Raw genomic sequence first — 19932 nt, 5'->3', positions numbered from 1 at the left:
CTGATAGGAATATGTATCAGAGTGGTTGATAAGCTGAGCACAGAGACCAGTGTAAACAAGGCATGTGTTGTGTCAGAATTGACTGTACACAAAGAACATGTTTTGTTGAGAGTGGCACAGCAGGGATGACTTAGACCAGATCAGCTACAGTACAGGTCTACTGTCGATCCAAGCTCTAGCTCCAGACTCTGCACACCCACAAAGACGCCGTGTACAGCTATCCTTGTGGAGACTCAGAATTCAGTCCCATCCCTGTTTCCCATAACCCTAACAGGTTTAAGATATGCACCACCTTGTCACTGTCCTTATCCCTTGATTCCTCTTCTCCTTCAAAGACCCACTCCCTCCACCCCCCCCCTCCCTCCACCCCCCCCCCCTCCCTCCCCCCCCCCCTCAGTCCCAGTGCAGCTGCAGGTCGTGGGTGTCCAGCAGGTCAGAGGGTATGCCCAGAGGGGTGACCCCCCCTGCTGGCCCCGTGGGCATGGTAAGGTCCAGCCACTCCATGTTATCCAGTGCAGGGTCCGACAGGCCCATGTTGAGGGACGAGGGGGGTGAGGAGGAGTCACAGAAAGACAACTCAGAGGTGTCCATGGGAGAGTAGGGCTGCTCCAGGAGATGGGTCTGCAGCTCCGCTATCAGACCCAGGGTCCGAGGATCCGAGGTTGGGGACGGGTCTACTCCTACCCCCAGGCTTCGCTCCAGGAAGGCCTCTAGCTGGTTGTCGGATGCCAGGGAGGTCAGGCTGAGGCTGGGGTCGGGGCTGGGACTGAGGATGAGGCCAGGGATGCTGGGGGGGCTGAGGCTGAAGCTCGGGTCAGAGCTGGGGCTAAGGGTGGGAGGGGGGGCAGACTGGACCTGGGGTGGGTGTCTGGAGAGGGCTGTGTTGACAGGGAGGGTAGTGACATTAGCAGACGTGGTGGTGTGGAGGGGGATGTTCTTGGCGAGAGACAGAGGAGGGTCATGCTGGATGAAGGGGGTCATTTCTAGAGGAAAAACAAATCATCATCACAACATTATAAACCTTATGATCCTAGCATGAGCCATGGGACTTTTCACAGGCATCTTAACACCTTAGGAGTAACCACTGCTTCATTGTCATGCATTAAAGCCTCAAGACAGAAGAGGTCTGCGACTGCCTGAAGGTCAGGTACTACAGGAGCACTAGAGGCTGTTGTTCAGGTGGTAACCATGTTCCTGCTGAGATCCTCACCTCCACTCTGTATCAGGATGTCAAACAGGTCGTCCATCTGCTGACTGGTTGCCATGGTAACCTGAGGAGAGAGCTAAAAGGGTAAGTTGAGGTCATTTAATCACACAGCAGTTACCATGTAACTACAAGGTTTTAACTTTTAAGTAATGCTATGTAGTTATGAAGTAAAAAACTTGAATATATTTGTCTTTGTTCTTTATAGAGACTAGGGCGGACGTGGGTTGGTCTGTGTCTCGGTCACATGTTCGTACTTGTGGGAGATTGTTGGTGTGCAGGTTACGACTCTGCTTAACTGCATCTTCATAGCGGGGGGGCTCTTTGGTCTTGGGGGGTTGACCAACCAGGTTGGAGGGGTGGAGAAGGAAGGTGGGCTGGGAAGCAGAGGGCAACTGGAGGTGGAGGAGGACAAGGACTTTAGACACAGCAGCCAAGTAAGCTGTTTTAGTGTGTCTTAACAAACATCTAGGGTGATGAATTGTTCAAATAAGCAATTTTTCACCTTGTTTGTGGGGTCATTGGAGAGAGTGTGGTTAGGTGAGGCCCGAGGCGAGATCCTGTTTTCTGGGGAGCTGCTTAGGAAAACCTGGGGATGCATCTCGGGCCTAGTCTGGTTCTCTACCATCCCAGCGCCAGTACTGTTGCACACCGTCAGATTCTGTAGAAATGATGGAGAAAATTGAGGGACATACAGGGAAGGAAAACACAGCGTTTTACAGTTTAAAAAGTCTATTTAACCATTTCCTCTTTTTTTTTTTTTACAGTGGCTACAGTCTATAAATAAAATCTAAATCATCTACTAAGCAGGTTTTTCCTGTGGTCTCTGACCTGCAGTAAGTGGTTGTGATTGGCTAGCTGCTGAGAGGGGGCGATCTCTATGTTGGCAGAGTGCATCTGGGGGATGGAGGCCTGCACCAGGCCTGGGGCTTGATTTGACATGGTGGCCTGAAGACAGGGTGAGACATGAGGAACAGGTGGAGAGAGAAAAAGAGAAAAGAAACTCAACATCCATGACGTCAACCTTTGATGAAGTAACATTTTCCAGTACCATTGTTTGACTGATTAACCGGCTAATGGATGAATTGGTTAGTTTAATTTCATAAATAAATATATATATATATATTAATTGATGATGTACCTGTAGACTGAGAGCGGTGGTGGGCAGCTGGATGGCCGTGGCATTGCTGGGCAGAGAGACTGGCAGCAGGATCTGGGTGCCAGGCTGTAGGGTCTGGGGCTGGCCCAACACATGGGACACTGCCCCCTGGTGGCTAAAGAAGAACTGGGGCAGGCTAGGAGGACTGGGCTGGGGGTGGTGGTTAGGTTGGGTCTGAGCTTGGGTGTGGGGTTGCTGGGTATATGTTTGGTTCTGGAGCTGCAGATGAGGGACTGAGACGGCCTCCTCCAGCTTCACGACCGTGGAGAGAGCCGGAGGTTGAGGCTGGGCTCCCAAGATGGAGGTGGCTGTGATGGAGCAGTTCGGGGCCACCCTGCCCTCCATCTTGACTGAGTTGGAGGTGAGGGTGTTGGGGATGACGGAAGAGGTGATGGAGGTGTCCATGGAGGGGGTGGGGGCTACTGGCCCTCTCTTCTCAACCTCCAGCTGCATCTTGAGCTCCTCCACAAGCCTCTGAAAAAATAAATTGCCATTCATATTCGTGTCCTTTTCATGGTTTAGCATCCATCCATCCTCCCATCCACCCATCCATCCATGAACTCTCCCCACCAACCTGTTCCTGCTCCAGTTTCCTCATCAGCTCCTCTATTTGGCGCTCCTTCTCATGGAGGCGTCTGTCTTTCTCCTCTCGTACCTTCCCTGGTACGATCCCCAGGCCCAGGGGCGAGGAGCCTGGGCGACCAGGGCTCACCGTCTGGGGGTCCCAGGGCAGCTCAGACATCCCTGGGTCCCCTCGGAGGTTAGAGGGGTCGAAGGGGACCGGAGAGACTGGAGGGGTGGGGCTCATGGTCTCTGGTGCCCCCTGATGGTTGGGCAAGAGCAGGGCAGGGGCAGAGATGACCTCCATAGTTAGGGAGGACAGGGTGGAGGGCCCAGGGCTAGGGCCAGGCACAGAGCCTGAGGCTGGAGCAGGGGCTGAGGATGGGAGGCTGGGGCTGTCCTGGAAGGGCCTCAGCCTCTCGATGAGGTCCGTCTTGGTTCCCGACACGGGGAGACCTCGCAGTTTCAGCTCCATCTTTAACTCTGCCACCTTGAATGGGACAGATCACAAGGCGGTGCTTCTGGGTCAGAGTAAACCGACCCTAACCCTGAACCAACCAATGCTTGACTTAAGGACGTGTGTGTTGGAGCTGAGCAGTTATCGTGCTTACGGGAGCCTGTCCTCTTACCTTCATGTCCTCTAGGTTGGCAGGCAGGACGCCAGGCCTGCGGTTGGACAGGCTGTTGTTGGGCCGTGCGGGCGCCGCGGCGGGCAGGGATACCATAATAGAGGTTGGCAGATTGTTGGCACCATTGGTCTGACCCTCCACCACTGGCCTGGGGAAAGACAGAAGTAATGCAGGTTTTTACAGGCAGGGTTAGGGTCTGGGGATGGGGGTTTGTGGGGGATGGGGAGAGATCAGGGAGATGAAAGTGAGAAAAGAAGAAAGGGGGAGAGAGAGACCGGAGCCAGAGAAAGTGAGAGAGAGAATGAGATGGAGAGGTGGATCTATAGCCAAAACCATGCCAGGAAGTCGTTTCCTGCGCCTCACTACCCAGTCAGTAAATGGAACACTCCAGTCGACCTGTTCTAATGGACCTGCTGCTGTTTAGAGGTCTGTCATGGAAGCATCTGGAACAACATCCTGATGCTTATTAATATCATTACACAGGGTTTGTTATTGGAAACTCGCTAATGGCCCCGTGCATGACTGGAAATAACAATATTTTGACTGCTTTCTATGTACGCTGGAGAATGTTCCGTTTAAGGTCTGAAGGTCAGGTAGACAAACAGGCCTGGAGTCAGAAAGGCAAGTAGTGTAGTCTGGTAGTTGTAGTATACTAACCGTAATAACATACTTCAGAGGGGCAGGTAGTATAGTCTGGTAGTATACTAACAGTAATAACATACTTCAGAGGGGCAGGTAGTATAGTCTGGTAGTATACTAACCGTAATAAAATACTTCAGAGGGGCAGGTAGTATAGTCTGGTAGTATACTAACAGTAACAACATACTTCAGAGGGGCAGGTAGTATAGTCTGGTAGTATACTAACAGTAACAACATACTTCAGAGGGGCAGGTAGTATAGTCTGGTAGTATACTAACAGTAACAACATACTTCAGAGGGGCAGGTAGTATAGTCTGGTAGTATACTAACAGTAACAACATACTTCAGAGGGGCAGGTAGTATAGTCTGGTAGTATACTAACAGTAACAACATACTTCAGAGGGGCAGGTAGTATAGTCTGGTAGTATACTAACAGTAACAACATACTTCAGAGGGGCAGGTAGTATAGTCTGGTAGTATACTAACAGTAACAACATACTTCAGAGGGGCAGGTAGTATAGTCTGGTAGTATACTAACAGTAACAACATACTTCAGAGGGGCAGGTAGTATAGTCTGGTAGTATACTAACAGTAACAACATACTTCAGAGGGGCAGGTAGTATAGTCTGGTAGTATACTAACAGTAACAACATACTTCAGAGGGGCAGGTAGTATAGTCTGGTAGTATACTAACAGTAACAACATACTTCAGAGGGGCAGGTAGTATAGTCTGGTAGTATACTAACAGTAACAACATACTTTAGAGGGGCAGGTAGTATAGTCTGGTAGTTGTAGTGCTGCTGCTGCTGGCTGATGATCTGCAGCTGCAGGAAGAGCTGCTGCTGCTCCAGGATCCTGGCGTAGGACGAGTCCATGGGGGCTTCGCTGGCCTCGGCCTTCTGGTCCGGGGGAACGTACTGGTGGTACTTGAGCTTCTTCACTTTGGGCTTGGCCTCCTTCCCCTTCTTACTGCGACTCTTCTCTGAAGGCTGCTTGGGCTGGCTCTGCTGTGGGGAGGGGGGAGGGGGTGGACAGGACAGAAATGGGGATAAGATGGGGAGGCCAGATTCATATACATGCTTTCCTTTAAACTTAAGATGTCTCTTAATCTGCTTACTTTCACCAGGGTTGGCCCCGGCTTGGAGGGAGCGACTGTGGTGATAGGCTGAGCTGGGGCAGCAGGACGGGACACTGGCTGCTCATTGGCGGAGAGACCTTTGAGGAAGTCTGCTGTTACTTGGGTGACCACAGGCAAGGACTGAAAAATGAGGAAAAGGAGACGGCGAAATTCAAAATTCATACAGTGCATCGACAGAATATGTTCATGTTTGAATTGCCCCCGGCTTCCTGAATGGAGGTGTGGTGTGCCGACCTGTGGTAGGACGGCGCTGGGTAAGGGGGAAGGAGAGGGGGTCTCAGGGGCCCTGGCCTCCCCAGGGGAGGGGGCTGAGGTCTGGGACTCGTGGCTGGCTGGCTGCTCTGGGGAGAGAGCGTCTCCACTGTCCTCGTCGAAGCCGGGGTAGTCGACCTGGCCCTCTGAGGGACCAACACCAGGGGGCAGCACAGAGGCGCAGCATATTAACCACACATCAACCAGGACTGGTCAAAGACCACACAGACAAAACACTTCCATTCTTCTGTCTGTCCCCCCCCCTCCCCTCCCTCACCTATGATGGCATCCTTGACGCTGGAGTCCACAGGCAGGATGTTCTTCACCACCAGCTCCATGGGTCCGGGTCTCTGGGAGATCTTCTCGTTCAGATCGTCAGCCAGGCGGGCTCTCTTCAGCCTCATCTGGGTTGCCTGCAGAGAGGGCTCTGCTCCCGTCTCTGAAACACACACACACACACACACACACACATGGTTAGTCACCGTACCAAGATGTCACAAGTTGTCATGCCTATTGGATAACCTGGATCACGTGACCCTGGTGAGGAGCAGGATAGTGGCTCCTTGGTCAGGTTACCTTGGAGGATGTGCATCCTGACCAGCTCAGACCTCTCAGGACGACTGCGGATCTTGTGCTTCAGAAAGTTCTCCGTCTGGGGAGGAGGGAGGCATAAAGCACGGTCAGAGATGTCAACTGGCCGACTCTGACTTGAAAGATAAAAGGTTTTGTGCGCGTGTGCGCGCGCGCGCGTGTGCGCTCCTCACCCTGGCTCTCTCCAGGCTGCGGATCTGCTCATGGAAGGCCGCCGGACTCTTAAGAGCTGCATGGAGGAATGTTGGAAGATCAGACACGAGCCGTACCAACATCTGAAGCAGCGAGCTGCCGTGCGTGTGTGTGTGTGGTGTGTGTGAGGGTGGCAGTGCCCGTACTCACGTGGCATGATGCCCTGGTCGACCAGCTGCTCACGGGTACGCCTCTGCTGCAGCCTCAACTGCAGAACTGAGAGAGAGACAGAGACAGAGAGAGACAGAGACAGAGACAGAGAGAGAGAGAGAGAGAGAGAGAGAGAGAGAGAGAGAGAGAGAGAGAGAGAGAGAGAGAAACAGAGATAGACAGAGAGAGAGCCAGAGATGGCAGGAGAAAAGCCCGTAGGAAGAGGCGAAAGTTAGTTTGCAAGTCATAAACTAAAATGGGGAAACTGTTGGATATCTACATCAAAAAGGCACACAGACCCCCGCCCCCCAAACACACACATTCTTCAGCCTGACCCCTCTGACCACCTCCCGCCTCACATCCTGTCCTGCTGGTGAGACAGAGACGGCAGCACAGCTCTGTCCCCCATCACGCAGAGCTGCCCCCACAAACAGACAACACTCCACATGGCTACACACAGTTACCACACAGACCCCCGTCTCCTGCCCTGCATCTGTGGAGCGGCACACCGCCCAAGAGAGACAGGTGGAAAGAGAGAGCATCACCAGGTCGGTATCTGCACATCGATGGGCTGTCCACCTCCAGAAGGGCCATGGTCCCAGCCACGAGGGTCTCTCCGAGGTCTACAGCCTGTCAGGTCAGCTTCCAGCTCTGCCTAGCTCAAGTCCCAGATGTCCCAGTCCACACAGTAGAGCACTCTGAGAGCTGGACTGGAGACTCCAGACTCTACCCCTCTCTGTCTCTGTCTTTCTGAAGAAATACAACTACTGGTCCCTCCCTCTTTCTGTCTCCCTCTCCCCTCCCTCCCCCTCCGTAGTAAGTGATCCACAGCTAGAGGCAGGACTGGGGCAGCTCAAGTTAACCATCCCAGCACCAGCACCTCCCACTGGACTCCCACACCTTAGTAAACAAGCAGGAATTTGCCTTTGATTCAAGGACTTTCAAAAATAAAGCAGAGTGAAACCCAGGACAATCACTCAAGACACTTTTTGCGTTCCATTCTATAGATTGAATGAATAACTCGGACCCTCATCCATTTACAAAGTACTTTTTTACTGTGACAAACTTTCAGGGATTCTAAATGCGTGTGGGACGGCCTACCCATACCATGTTTCTGAGAACAACAGTCTCACACTCACACACACACAGGGGTCTGTCGGGTGTGAACGAGTCACACTTCCAGCCAGTGGCTGACTAGGCTGACCCCTCTGCGAGACACACGGTGAGTGGGAGCCGCACACCGGTTCACACATGCCGCTCTACGCACGCATGACGTAGCACAGCGGACAGAACGCACAAACACACCGGCAGACTTGGACACGCACGGGGAAATCACACAGACTCACTAGGTCACACGTCTGTCAACCTGTGAGCTTGACCTGTGACCTCCCAGCAGTTGAAGGTGAGACATTCTAGCCCTGTCTCAGGACTCCAACCTGTTTGGCAGATTGGCCACTCCTGTGTGTAGACAGACTAGGGCCTGGCTGCTTCCTTTCCCTATAATCCCCCTGTACTTTGGCCCACTACCACGGGGAAAACATGGGAGACCTGTTGCAGTGTGTGTGGTCTGTGACCAGTGTTTCCTGACCTGGCTATGTGATGACCAGAGTGATACATCACAGGACACGTGTGTGTGTGTGTGTGTGGCAGGAAGATTCTTTCAGGCTTCCAGATCAAGAGGCATCTATCAGTTCTCTCCAATGCACTCGACGTGTGTGTCTACATCTGTGTGTGTACGTGTGTTTGGGTTTTGTGTATCTAGAGGTGTGTGTGTGTGTGTGTGTGTGTGTGTGTGGAAACTCACCGTTCTTGCGTTGGTTGAGGGGCGGTAGCTTCTGGGTGGGCTGCAGGGTCAGCTCCTCCAGCTCGTGGGTCACAGCCTCACTCTGGGGGCTCGGGACCAGCATCCCACAATCCCCCTGGGCTCCCAGCCACCCCTGGGGCTCCATCGCGCCGCTGTCGCCCTGGCAAACGGCAGGGGCAGGGTCCCGGTCCCACCGCGGTTGTCACGGTGATCTCTACATGTGAGAGAGAGAAAGACGAGAATGGGTACAGTCCCTCTTAAGGTAGAACATTCTGTAAAAGTCTTCTTATGAACACCGTTTAATGCTGTGAAATCAATTCAATTCAATACTATTCAACTGCTCAAATCAGCTGAAAGACAAACATTATAGTCCAAGGATATGAATTAAAGAGGCTTTCAGACTGAACAGATGTGACTAAGAATCATACAGATATGGAGGTTGGCCTGAGGACTGCAGACCGTGAGAAGTGTTTTCTCTAAGGACATATGACTGGGCTGTACTTCTCCCTAGCTCTGCCTCCATGTTGTTCACCAGCAGGCTGGACTGATGAGGATGCAAAATTAAAACTGCTGACCTGAACAAGAGCCACCATGGAAAACCCAATTGGTCACATGATGACTGTACGTGTGTGAGCTCAGAGTCCGTCTGGCCTCGTAATCTGGACGTCATGATGTCATTGTTGTGGTCAACGACCGCGGGAGCAGTAACTTTAAGAGTGAGAGTCGAACACACAGAGTGGTACAAACACATGGCGACCAGCGGTTACGGTGGTTACCAGCTTGCCAGATGACGGACGCTTCCAAATCCAACCCAGCCCTGCTCCGCACGCTGCTCCGCACAATCCAACCACACGCACACTCCCTGGGACCACCATAGGTAGTATGGTCCTGACTGGCCTGTAGCTATTGGCGGTTGGTGTGTGCGTGTCGTATGACTGCACTGCAAAGAGGCATACGGCTTTCTGTGTCCACGGTGAATCATGTTAACCTTCAGTGTAGCTAATCTCCCTGCAGCATAGTCCAGTGTACAGGAACAATAACAGACTCAGGCTGCAGGCCTCACAAACTCTCCCTCCACGGCTGCCAGGGGGTCCAGCCATCTCCCTCGCTCCCACTGAAGCCTAGCGAGCTGTGCCCTCAAGCTGCAGGTCTCTCCCCCAGGTCCTACATGTTCCTCTGGCTGAACCCTCCTCCACCGTCAACCGACTCCAGAGTCAACAAGCCACAACAGACTCAACACAGCCCGGCTCCAAACAAGCCCGACTAGACGAGCCCCCGAGGAGGCCACAGGTGTAGATGTCTCATCCCTCTCCAGATATCTCCATCTCCCATCGTGTGCCTCGGGCCAGAGCAAACCCCCCGATCTAAGCCTCGACACAGTCAGGTTTCAGCCCGTCAGGAGCAGCAGTCAACAGAGAAGGGGACAGGTCAACACTATCCCCTGCGCCGTGGCCCTACGCTGTGAACCGATACCCAGGACCGCTTGGTCAGATCCATATCGCTGTGTGATTATAGGCTTAATGACAGGCTAGCGCAGGCCTGTCATGTAGAGTCGACTTGGTTGCCACCTATGCACAGCTGTTGACTTAAACGCTTCTCAGGTGAGGCCCCGGCTCGGAGCGCATCAGGGAGGAGGAAATTTGAAATGGCGGTGCGGGGTGTCAGATTCGGCTCGCCCGGCCTCCACTCTGTTTCTCTTAGTCAGACGCCCCAGAGTATGAGCTGACACTGGGGAGATGAGAGGAACTGAGAGGGAGAGGAGGGAAGGGAGAGAGAGAGAGATAGACAGGTGAAGAGACAGAGAGTGACAGAAAGAGAAAAAGAGTGACACAGAAACGTGGACGAGCTCTGCGGGGATTTTCTACCCACAGTGCATTGAGCCTCCACCGCTACTGCAGCGACTTACTCACACACATATACACACACCTCTTATTGGTGAAGAATCTGTCAAAGTCGAACATCTATTTGCCATCCATAATTCCATGAAAAGCTGTCACCTCCACTGGAAAAGAAGATGCGTGAGGCGGCTGGGAGACAAAGGCCCAGCTGGCTCAGCAGTCTAGGCCATGGAGAGAGACCTGTTCAGGTTAACCACCCCAACACACCGATATACCAAAACAGGAACCAACCAAGTACGATAGCGCACTTCACAAACTCAATCCAAACCAGTTAGCGGCCAGGATAGCAGAGTCGCTTGAAGACCAGGCCGTGGAGAGAGCCAGCCAGGCAGAGAGGATGCTTACAGGTGGTGCTCGCTGCACTGGAATAGACACAGCAGTAGGAAGTAGGGGTCTGCAGCCCCGTGGTGTCTGCGGTTACCACAGCAACCACTGGCCGCCGCCGGTCTCCGCGGCGATGTTCCGGACGTGTTCATGAGGAGAAACAAAAGCGGGAAGGAGCTCTCGTAGCTTGATGAGGATGTGCACGGCCGAGGGGCAGCAGGGGGTATAAATAGCCACACGTTGTATTAAGCAGCAGCACTGGTTTGCATATTAGTGTTTGTGATGAGAAGAGGGGACGTCAGGGATGCGTCAGGGATGCATCAGGGCCACCTTATGTCAGTGATGTTTGTGAGACACACGGAAATTTGACAAAGAAGACCGATGGGCGAGAGCAAGAGAAAGAAAGAGGGAAAAAAAAGTGTCACTCTCTTTGTATCTGCCTGCCTGTCTGTCTCTCTCCCGCACTCCCTGTTTGCATGTCACCCAGCCCAGCCTCCCTCCCTCCATCCACACATACTCGTCTGCCTCTCTAACCCCCCCCCCTCCCTGTCTGCCCTGCAGGGGTAAGTAGTGTGTTTAAATGTCAGGCCACTTTCGTTTATGTAATGTATTCTGTGTAGATCATTGAAGAGAGGAGAGATGGGTGAGGCACTAGAGTAGAATGTTGTGATTTGGCTGCAGGCAGTACTGCTGTAGCCCCATGGTCCATAGTTCACAACTTCAATCACATACCTGGGCTTAAGGTAGGGATGGGCAGGTGAGGGTGTGTGTGCGCAACCAGACTGAGGTCATTACATTCCATCCAGATTCAGAGACATGTATTGAGAAAATGACAGGTGATTTTTTTTAAGCAACCTTAGCTAGAGGCATTCCGCTCATAGTGAAATGACACGGAGTAGCCTGCTCAGTCAACTACAATCATTAAGGGCATACTATACAGACAGGCGTTTGGAGACCAGTCACCTCAAAGAAGTATGTAGACAGGCCTGTAGATTTCGATCTAAAAAATAAACAAACATGCTGACCAGTCACAGCAGGATCCACATTGGTGTTTATGTGTCTAAACGGTAGAGCAGGGCAGCAGTTATGAGCATGTGATTCTGAACCCAGCGGAACAGAGCTGGACCAGTAGCCTAATACAAGCTGGTACAACAGGATTCACCAAGTAAACACACACTCATTAACACACACACTGTCTCTCTCTGTTCTGGCAGGGTGGTCTGGTCTTTCTCAAAACACACACTCCATCACCTAGTTACATAAAATACTGGGGAAGGATGTGTGTGTGTGCGCACCTCAAACAATGTGTTCTAGCCAAGAAGTGAGACTTAAAATAAGACGCTTCAGAACTATATCAGTTTTCAGAGACTATTTGAGTCATCATTGAATGTAACTGAAATAGACTGGTCCAACCAATTTTTTTAAGGCAAAAATGCCAGCCGCAATTATTCTGGCTTGTTACACAATCCCATCTGCTCTTCAGATTGCTGTCAGACTGAAGAATCATCATCATAATAATTGTCACATCATCCTAAAGACACATCTGGGGCTATTTTCCTTGTCTGTTCACTTAACAAATTCTGCTAACATGCAAGCTATTGTTTGCTAAATTTAGACTATAGAACAGACTGGCTGCTGACTAGACTGTGACTCAGACCCCACCAAGCTTGTAGAGAATTACATCTTCCTTCATCACAAGTTTAAACTTTATGGGCGCATTTGATGTGACACGTGCGACTGCTTCTTTCAGCACCCCCCGCCCCCTTCAGTTTTAGACACCAGTAAGCTCCATATCAAACGTACACGATCCAGGCTATGCTTCTTGTCCTACAACCAATTAAATGGATTGAGGACAACGTTGCATGACATGGATAGCTAGCAAAACGCCAAGCCTCTCTAAACAAGAGTGCAGTTACCTAGGGGTGGTCACCTTATTACTCAGGTCACCAAAATCCCTTTCCTCCAATGCTAACGTTAGCATTGCACCCAACTCAGATTACAGGATTAGACCCAATAATGTATTAGGTCTCTAGACAACAGCTGGTGCGACATTGCTGTTACAGTCTCAGAAACAATCAAAATACATCTAGCTTAATTCCCCGATGATTCATGATTCTGCTGGCAGCGAGCTGCTGCCTTACAAACTCCTGTCTCTCGTCTTGACTGTACTGACTAGGAGACACACCTCAGGTTATGAGAAATATGGGATGTGGGCCAGCTATGACAGTTTACAATTCCAAAGCACCATGTAATGAAATCTTAAAAATTATCAGGGCACCTTTTCATTTGCTAACTGAAACACATGATAGCATCAACAACCTCCCACACATCTAAGACAGCTAGCGTGTTGCTATGTACTGTAAGTATCTGCAAACTGGCATGCTACAAACAAGACAGCAAGGTCCAGTGAACGGATCTTACCGAATTAAACAGCCTAAGCGTCCCAGGTCGTTTGTCCTTCGGTTTACCACTACATTACAACTAATGTCGACAGAATATGTCCTCTGTGATTTACTAGAGATCGAAGTTTTTATTCTCAGAGTAAAATGGCTCCTGCTGTCTACTCGGATACATTGAATGACGTAATCATGTATCAGAAGCGGAAGCGTATGCAATTAAAGTCACGTAACCGCAGAGGGCGCTCGTGGTTTCTAAGATTTTTGGAAATAGATATTAAAAAGATCTGGAACCAAAGCCATATCAACTCGATATATGTTGGCCAATGTTGGGGCACTGGCAGTATCAAGTAAAGGAAAATACTGCTAGCATGCCTACTGTGTAACATGTGCTATTTAAAGATGCAAAAAAATGGATTACCACGGAAAATGTACATCGTATCTATCAACTTATCTAAATGTGATACGAATACTAGGGGTGGGAATCTGTTGGTACTTCTCGATTCAAATTGATTATTGGGGTCACGATTCGATTAAAAATATATTAATGATTTTTTCGATTTTTAATCAAATTTCGATTCAATATGTTTACATTAAAATAAATTCAAAAAAAAAAAAAAACGATTATGGAAATTTGTGAATTGATGTGAATCGCTAGAAGACTGAATCGCAATTCATATGTGAATCGATTTTCCCTGACCCCTAATTAATACGGTCTACATTTTGCAAGTTCATTGATTTATTTATTTCCAAAAGCCATATAAATTAGGACAGAAGCAGACGATACCAGGTGCTTTTAAGTCAGCCATCCCGCTTAAAGTACATCTGATTATTGCTATCCAGGGCCAGTACAATCCATTCAACCCACTCATTCACATTAAATAGTCATAGTACTATTTAAATCACTGCATTTTATACATTATTCATAATAAAAAAAAAAAAAACGTAGTCTTCCAAATGTCCTATTAAACATACAAACATTTACAAACAAACACAAACACAACTTTACAGCACTAAGGCAAAATTCTCTCCATAATCAGGGGCTGCAGGTAACCTGATGACTACCTGATACAGTGCACACAATACACAGCCATTCTCATCCAAAGTCCCTCTCAGGTTTATGAGGTCTGCTTGCCCTTCTGTACAGGGGTAGGCACATTCACAACATTATGCAGGAACTCGTACAGCATCCTAGCATTGCTGGCACTGCCCAGAATCTGTGCCAGCTTGTCCTGGCTCAGTGTGGCTAGCTCTGCAATGCTAGCTGCATTGCTAACAAGTGCTCTGCAGTTCTTGACGTTGACCCCAGGCATGCGCAACAGGAAGTCATATGGCCCAGGGTTGTAGATATCCGCTGACTCAGCTACCGTGTCGGACTCTGCGGTCACAGCTTGTGCAGCCGCGGCGTCCGGTTCCTGGCGCCCACGCTTCAGCTCGTGGAACAGCTCTGCCGTGGCGTGGGGGGAGGGGCACCAGAGGAGGCGGAGCCGGGGGAAGTGAAGGGTGAGGAGGGTGAGTTTGGAGGTCACGTCGTTAGCCGATATCTCCTGGCGGAAGTCAGTCCTGGCCACAAGGGAGAATGGCTTGGCCGGGTCAAACTCGATGAGCAAGATGGGTTTGCGGTAAAAACGAGTCATGGACAGGCACTGGGTGTAGAGGCGCCCGCTCTGCAGAGAACCAATCAGATCGCTGACGCTCTTGCGCTCCACGCAGGTGTCGTCTGTGAGGATGTAGTCTCCCACCTCCAGGGTCACAGGCTCGATGTCTAGCCCACGGCGGTGCAGTAGGGACGGGAGCTCGCTACGGAACTCACGCATGTCCACGATGACGCGCGAAGGCTCCGTGGGTTGCTCCTGGCCTCCTGTGAGTGGATGAGAGACACAAGAACAAACCAATCAGAAAAAAAACAACCCAGGACAAACCAACCAGATGGATTCAAAAGAAAATAAGTGAACGTAGTAGTTGAGAGTCCATGCCTGCTTTCCTGGTGTTAGTGGTTGCATTAGCAGGCTCCTGACATCTAGTGAGGTCCAGGTTAGTATCTTCCCTTCCCTCTCTCTCTTCAGGCGCCACCATTGTTGCCTTCTCTCTGCCAGTGCACAAATAAGACACATATTAGTCATGTAACAGTCATTATAAATCGGAGCACAGAGTTACCAGAGTGTCCGTTTCTGACCTGATGAGGTGTTCGAAGGCCTTCTTCTCCTTGGACAGGCCCGTCAGGTACCTTTGCTCTTCTGTAGAGCCTCCATAGATCAGGAAATACACCCTGCAGGAACACAAACAAGCATCAACAGGAGCACAGTAACCTTGAGCTTGGGTCCCTAAAGGTCTAAAAGTATACTACCTACTGAGACACTGACTGTTCATGAGAAACAATCATCAAATCATCTGTTAGTTTTACTGTATGTCTGGAAAAGTGCAAGAGATTCTATTTTCTAATAATAGTTCAAATGTAATAATAAAAAACAAAACAGAGATTATTGACTAAAAGTCTTCTTAGTATGATCTGTGGTGTGTCTGTATACTGACCTGAGTGGTTTCCCAGGCCTGCTGGCCTTGTAGACCTCCAACTGTCTGACAAAGCTGAGCTCTGCATCGTACAGCACCACAAAGCTGGGCTCGACCTCATGCAGTACCCGTGTCAAGCTGTAGGGGTCAGTGCAGCCCCTCAGAGGGTGGATCACAGTCAGGGGCTCCTTCAGCACACCATAGTAGGCATCGGACGATAAGTCTAACTTCAGATCCTCTTCTTCTTCCTCTTCCTGTCCTTCCATCCCACCTCCCTCATCCAAACTGCTGCCCATGCTCTCTCCTTCATCCCTCTCTTCCTTCACAATCATCTGTGTGAGGGTTGGGGATGCTCTCTTTCTACCCGTAGAAGTCTTAGGTTTGACAGTTTTGCCTTTGGAGTTTTTCTCATGTTGCTTTCTGCCCATCTTGCCTAGTTTGGGTACATCGGGTTCATATGTCGGGGCGTCCCGTTTGCCGATCGTGCGCGTGTAGAGGCGGGTGAGCAGAGACTCCGCGCCCCGGCTGATGTACTCCTGCAGCTGGGCGCACGTCCTGTCATCACTGGCACAGATAAGCACGCGACCTGCGAGGGAATAAACAAGGCAGTCTCTCTAGATGGGTTCAACTGCTGATTTATAGACCAATTCAATTGGCTACAGTCTCAGCTGACCTGGTTCATGTTCCAAACTCTTGTTCTCCTTCTCTATCTCCTGCAGCACCTCCGTCAGAGCCTCCCACTTTGGGTTGTTCTCCAGGACCAGCTCCCTCTTCACTTCTGAATGGAGGGGGGGGAGGGGGGGTAGAGACTGTTTGGAACCAGCCATCACAATGAACTCATGTGCTTAGAAATCTGATGTGTGTATTCCCATGGTTACCGGCTGAACTCTTTTGTTTCTCTGGCTCAGCTCCGCCCATTTTCATCTTCTTCTTGTTCTCTGGGATGCGGTAGACACGACTCCTCGCATTCACAAACATGGAGGTGCTAGAGTCCAGGAACAACCAGCCTGCTGAAACACACAGACACTGAAAGCCCACCAACCTTAAGCTGTATAGAAAGGACTACTGAAGTTGTATAGAGGGTACGTCTGGTTAATCTCAAGTGAAGTTACCGGAGTTGGAGCCGAAGTTCTTCTGGCTGGAGCGGAGGGATTCCAGGAGGTTGAGGAAGGTGACACAGTCATACTGGGTGAGGTAGAGCAACAGGGTCCGCAGAACCTTCAGGTCCTGGACCAGAGCCTTGGTCTTGGCCCCCAGCTGGTGCCACAGGGGGTCCAGGTAGTGGCGGATGGTCTAAGGACCCCACAGACACACGGAATGAGTATTTACAGCGTCATCATGGACATGTTCAACTTCACCAAATACTGTCAACACACACGCACCTTGTCGAAGGCGCTCCCTAGGGTGTTCTCCAGGGAGAGGTCCTCAGCCTCCAGCGTGGGGTTGTAGCGTTTGAGCTCCTTCAGACAGGCGCTCATGATGTCCAGGACGGAGCTCTGGATGGCCCTCATGGCTGGGGTCAGAGACACATGCAGCTCCACCACCTCCGGCTTGTGTCTGTCCAACACAGAGTTCACCGATGCCTGGAACCTGGGGGCCAAACGTAAAAGGAAAGAAATCGAAAAAGACACGATCTCAAAGCCCCAACATCCAATCATAAACAAACCCTTCTGTGACTATTTATCTCTATCTGTATAACACACTAAATAGCATCCTTACCTGGGCCAGAGGTAGAGCTTCTTGACAAATAGGTTTCTCATGACCCTCTCCACCTGGCAGAAGCCTGAGGAAAAGGCTGTGGCCTTGTCAGTGAAGGCCTTGATGAAGCCGGTCTTGTTCTTCTGTCTGAACAGGCGCAAGATAAAGGCCTCCTGGCACGACTCGATGATCTTGTGGGCCCGGTACACCAAGATGCCTGGGGAGGAGCAGGATAGGAACCTATAAGATGGGGTGTTGAGGAACACTTTCTTTTCAAACTTAGTCTGCAATGCCTGTGTGATAAGGTGCCTAGCTTGCATCTGAAAAGCCCAGATGGTGGTGAAAGGACAAAGATTTGATCCCCATCTGTGACTCAAAGACGGTCCTGATCCCCCTTGATTGGTTCTGACCTGATATGAGGTTGGCAGGTATCCTGTCGGTCAGGAAGTCCACCACCAGAATACGACTGGTCACAAACAGAACTCCTCCCTGGGTGTAGACGCTATGGCGCTCTGAGTTCTGGACATCACTAGTCACTGTCCGAGGGAGATGGCTAACTCCTTCAGCTCGCAGCTGCTCTGTGAGGTACTCCTGGGAGGGAGGGAGTTTTTTCAGTAAAAGCCATGTCTTCAACTAACAGATTAGTTGATACTACTGCTGGCTTTTGACCAAGGGTATCTACCCTTCCCTCACTTGTTCGGGTATGGTGGTGTTGAGAAGCAGGACCAGGCTCCCCTCTTCCGAGTAAACACGCATAAACTGCAGCAGGATGCGGTCTATGCCCATCCCCTCAGCAGTCACCAGCAGCCCGTCTGTGCCGAACAGACTCAAGAACATCTCCGTTTCAAACTCAAGCAGTGGGCCTGCCATATTGGTGCTCCACTAAACTACAAATGGCTGGTCAACTGCTTGTTTAGAAAAATAAAGCGTTTGTTTTTGCGTTGACCATTCGTACTTGCCACGGTGAGTTGACAACTAAGAATTAGCTAGCTTCCAATTGTAGTTGGACTACAACTGATGAAAGGAACACAGATAAGTACAATAAAAGACAAGAAATTAATTTACACTATTCATTAAAACTGATGTAAGTATACCATCATGGCATTATGTTATGTTTTATTTTCATTATGCAGTTAAAAGAGCTCCCCACCGCCGCCATTAATGTTTTGAAATAGCATATCCGAATCCGGTCACATGACGACATTGAATAAATACGCTTTCAACACTGAGAAGTAGCGCCGTCTACTGGAACGGAGTTGTAATCCAGTGGACACTGTACTGTATACGCTCGAGAGCACTGGACAAAGAAGATCTGGGACGTGTTAGAGATACTGAGGTTGCTGTCAGATTTCTGAGCTTGGCATCTAAAGCTGTCTCAAATTGGGACTTATGGTTAACTTAGATAAAATGAACTGCACCCCAAAATGTAGGCCAAGTATTTTCCCCATTATGCCTAGCCTTGTCGTAAACGTCAAATGTCATAAATCACTTGAGGATGTAGATGTAGATCATTACATGACCTCTGTTCTAAAGGGAGTGGATTTAAAGAATGATTGATCAACTGAAATCTTTTCTAAACCGATTCAGAAATAGTTAACCTGTGGCAAATTGTGGTTGAAGGAGAAAGATCAGATCTTGATCAGATCAAGTCTTGCAAGGTTGCTTTGACTTAGCCCAAGAGTTCAAGAGGCGAAACAAGAATGGCAGAACCGCTAAGGACGTCTTTTGAGAGATAGAGGTATACCTAACCTCTAGGCCTATATGCACATTACTTCGTATTAGTTGCGCGAAAGGACAAAAACGTAACTGTACAAAGTACATTGTGTCCAGGCCAAAAACACCTCTCCATCGCCGCGAACACAAACTCTAATCTGTCAAGCATCTTCAACTGCAACATGCCAACTCAAGAGTAGCTAAAGATCCCCGGATCCTGAGTGACACTGACGCCGATAAAAGGTTGCCGTTGCCGACACCAGCCAAAGCAGCCACGACTTGACTTTCAACAGCAGGTTACCAAAGCAGAACAGCAGCTGCAGAAGAAGACTGGCCAGATGCAGAAAGAGGTGCACAGAATGCTTCAATAGGAACTCAGAAAATCAGACCAACACTGGCTGCAGCGTTTTTTTTTGCCAAAACGGAGCAATTGGAACCGAGCCTTGAGGAAGAGAGGCAGAGGGCCACATCTCTCCAGGAAAAGCTAACTGAGGCAGTTACAAAGGCCCAGTCAGCTGAAGAGAGCAGCTCTTGCTTGGAGGGCCTCTTGGAGCAGACCAAAGTGAGCATGGTGGCCATTAAGGCTCAAATGGAGTCAGCCACAGGAGAGCTAAAATACCTGCTGACAAAAAGAGAGGAGGAAAACAAGGTCTTGGTGGACGAGAAGACCCAGGGTCTGGAGGAGTCCCTGACCCAGGCTCAGGCCTCTCTCCTGGAGCTGATACGGAGGAGGAGAAGAAGCTGGCTCAGACAGATCTTCACCTGGCTCTGTCCCATGTATGTATCTAAGGTATTTCAATAAGGTCATGTGGATCTGTGTCCACCAGTCTATGAGTGTGCAAGTGTTCTGGTTTTCTTGTCTTTCAAACACAGACCATAAATGCTGGATGCGTTGGCAGGTTTCTGGTGAAAAATACTTGGAAAAAGATGGAGAGAAAGATGCAGAAAAATAGTTAGGATGAAGAGTGGAACCCCCCCCCCCACACACACACACACATACACACACACACACCCACCCTCACACAAACACATTGACACACACACAGAGCCACACACAGACTCACATTAACTAT

At 50.1% G+C, this 19932-nt stretch overlaps 2 protein-coding genes across 4 annotated transcripts; both read right to left on the bottom strand.

Moving 5' to 3' along the window:
* Positions 1–393: 393 nt before the first annotated feature.
* mrtfba (myocardin related transcription factor Ba) lies at positions 394–13122 on the bottom strand. Of its 2 annotated transcripts, none has more exons than XM_084670526.1 (17): positions 12963–13122; positions 8320–8533; positions 6516–6581; positions 6347–6402; positions 6159–6234; positions 5860–6021; positions 5565–5728; positions 5310–5450; positions 4952–5199; positions 3554–3701; positions 2938–3414; positions 2346–2837; positions 2036–2152; positions 1710–1865; positions 1462–1599; positions 1211–1271; positions 394–983 (listed from the first exon to the last, which is right to left on the bottom strand). In XM_084670526.1, the coding sequence occupies exons 2-17, from the start codon at positions 8462–8464 to the stop codon at positions 394–396; spliced, it is 3237 nt and encodes a 1078-aa protein (XP_084526652.1). In that variant the 5' UTR covers positions 8465–8533; positions 12963–13122. The 2 variants fall into 2 exon arrangements, with proteins under 2 accessions (XP_084526652.1, XP_084526653.1); XM_084670527.1 differs by having other exon boundaries at positions 4952–5196.
* A 536-nt stretch (positions 13123–13658) lies between these two features.
* Positions 13659–18305, bottom strand: ercc4 (excision repair cross-complementation group 4). Of its 2 annotated transcripts, none has more exons than XM_084671127.1 (11): positions 17840–18305; positions 17557–17737; positions 17168–17363; positions 16831–17038; positions 16561–16741; positions 16327–16458; positions 16122–16226; positions 15470–16034; positions 15114–15206; positions 14914–15026; positions 13659–14798 (listed from the first exon to the last, which is right to left on the bottom strand). In XM_084671127.1, the coding sequence occupies exons 1-11, from the start codon at positions 18014–18016 to the stop codon at positions 14056–14058; spliced, it is 2694 nt and encodes an 897-aa protein (XP_084527253.1). In that variant the 5' UTR covers positions 18017–18305; the 3' UTR covers positions 13659–14055. The 2 variants fall into 2 exon arrangements, with proteins under 2 accessions (XP_084527253.1, XP_084527254.1); XM_084671128.1 differs by having other exon boundaries at positions 16327–16455.
* Positions 18306–19932: the final 1627 nt, after the last annotated feature.

The sequence above is a fragment of the Hypomesus nipponensis genome, chromosome 13, assembly GCF_054491055.1.
Source record: "Hypomesus nipponensis isolate SF chromosome 13, ASM5449105v1, whole genome shotgun sequence".
Lineage (NCBI taxonomy): Eukaryota > Metazoa > Chordata > Actinopteri > Osmeriformes > Osmeridae > Hypomesus > Hypomesus nipponensis.
Note: the sequence above shows the minus strand (reverse complement) of the source record. Positions and strands in the feature narration are given on the sequence as shown.

What these genes read in the sequence shown, in the direction of transcription:
- mrtfba (XM_084670526.1), bottom strand. Translation starts at nt 8,464, where the DNA reads ATGGAGCCCCAGGGGTGGCTGGGAGCCCAGGGGGATTGTGGGATGCTG. An exon ending in CCTCAACCAACGCAAGAACG is followed by an intron (nt 6,582 to 8,319) that starts GTGAGTTTCCAC and finishes TCTCTCTCTCAG; the next exon opens with TTCTGCAGTTGAGGCTGCAG. An exon ending in CCAACCTAGAGGACATGAAG is followed by an intron (nt 3,415 to 3,553) that starts GTAAGAGGACAG and finishes GTCCCATTCAAG; the next exon opens with GTGGCAGAGTTAAAGATGGA.
- ercc4 (XM_084671127.1), bottom strand. Translation starts at nt 18,016, where the DNA reads ATGGCAGGCCCACTGCTTGAGTTTGAAACGGAGATGTTCTTGAGTCTG. An exon ending in TAGGGAGCGCCTTCGACAAG is followed by an intron (nt 16,742 to 16,830) that starts GTGCGTGTGTGT and finishes TGGGGTCCTTAG; the next exon opens with ACCATCCGCCACTACCTGGA. An exon ending in CACTAACACCAGGAAAGCAG is followed by an intron (nt 14,799 to 14,913) that starts GCATGGACTCTC and finishes ATCCACTCACAG; the next exon opens with GAGGCCAGGAGCAACCCACG.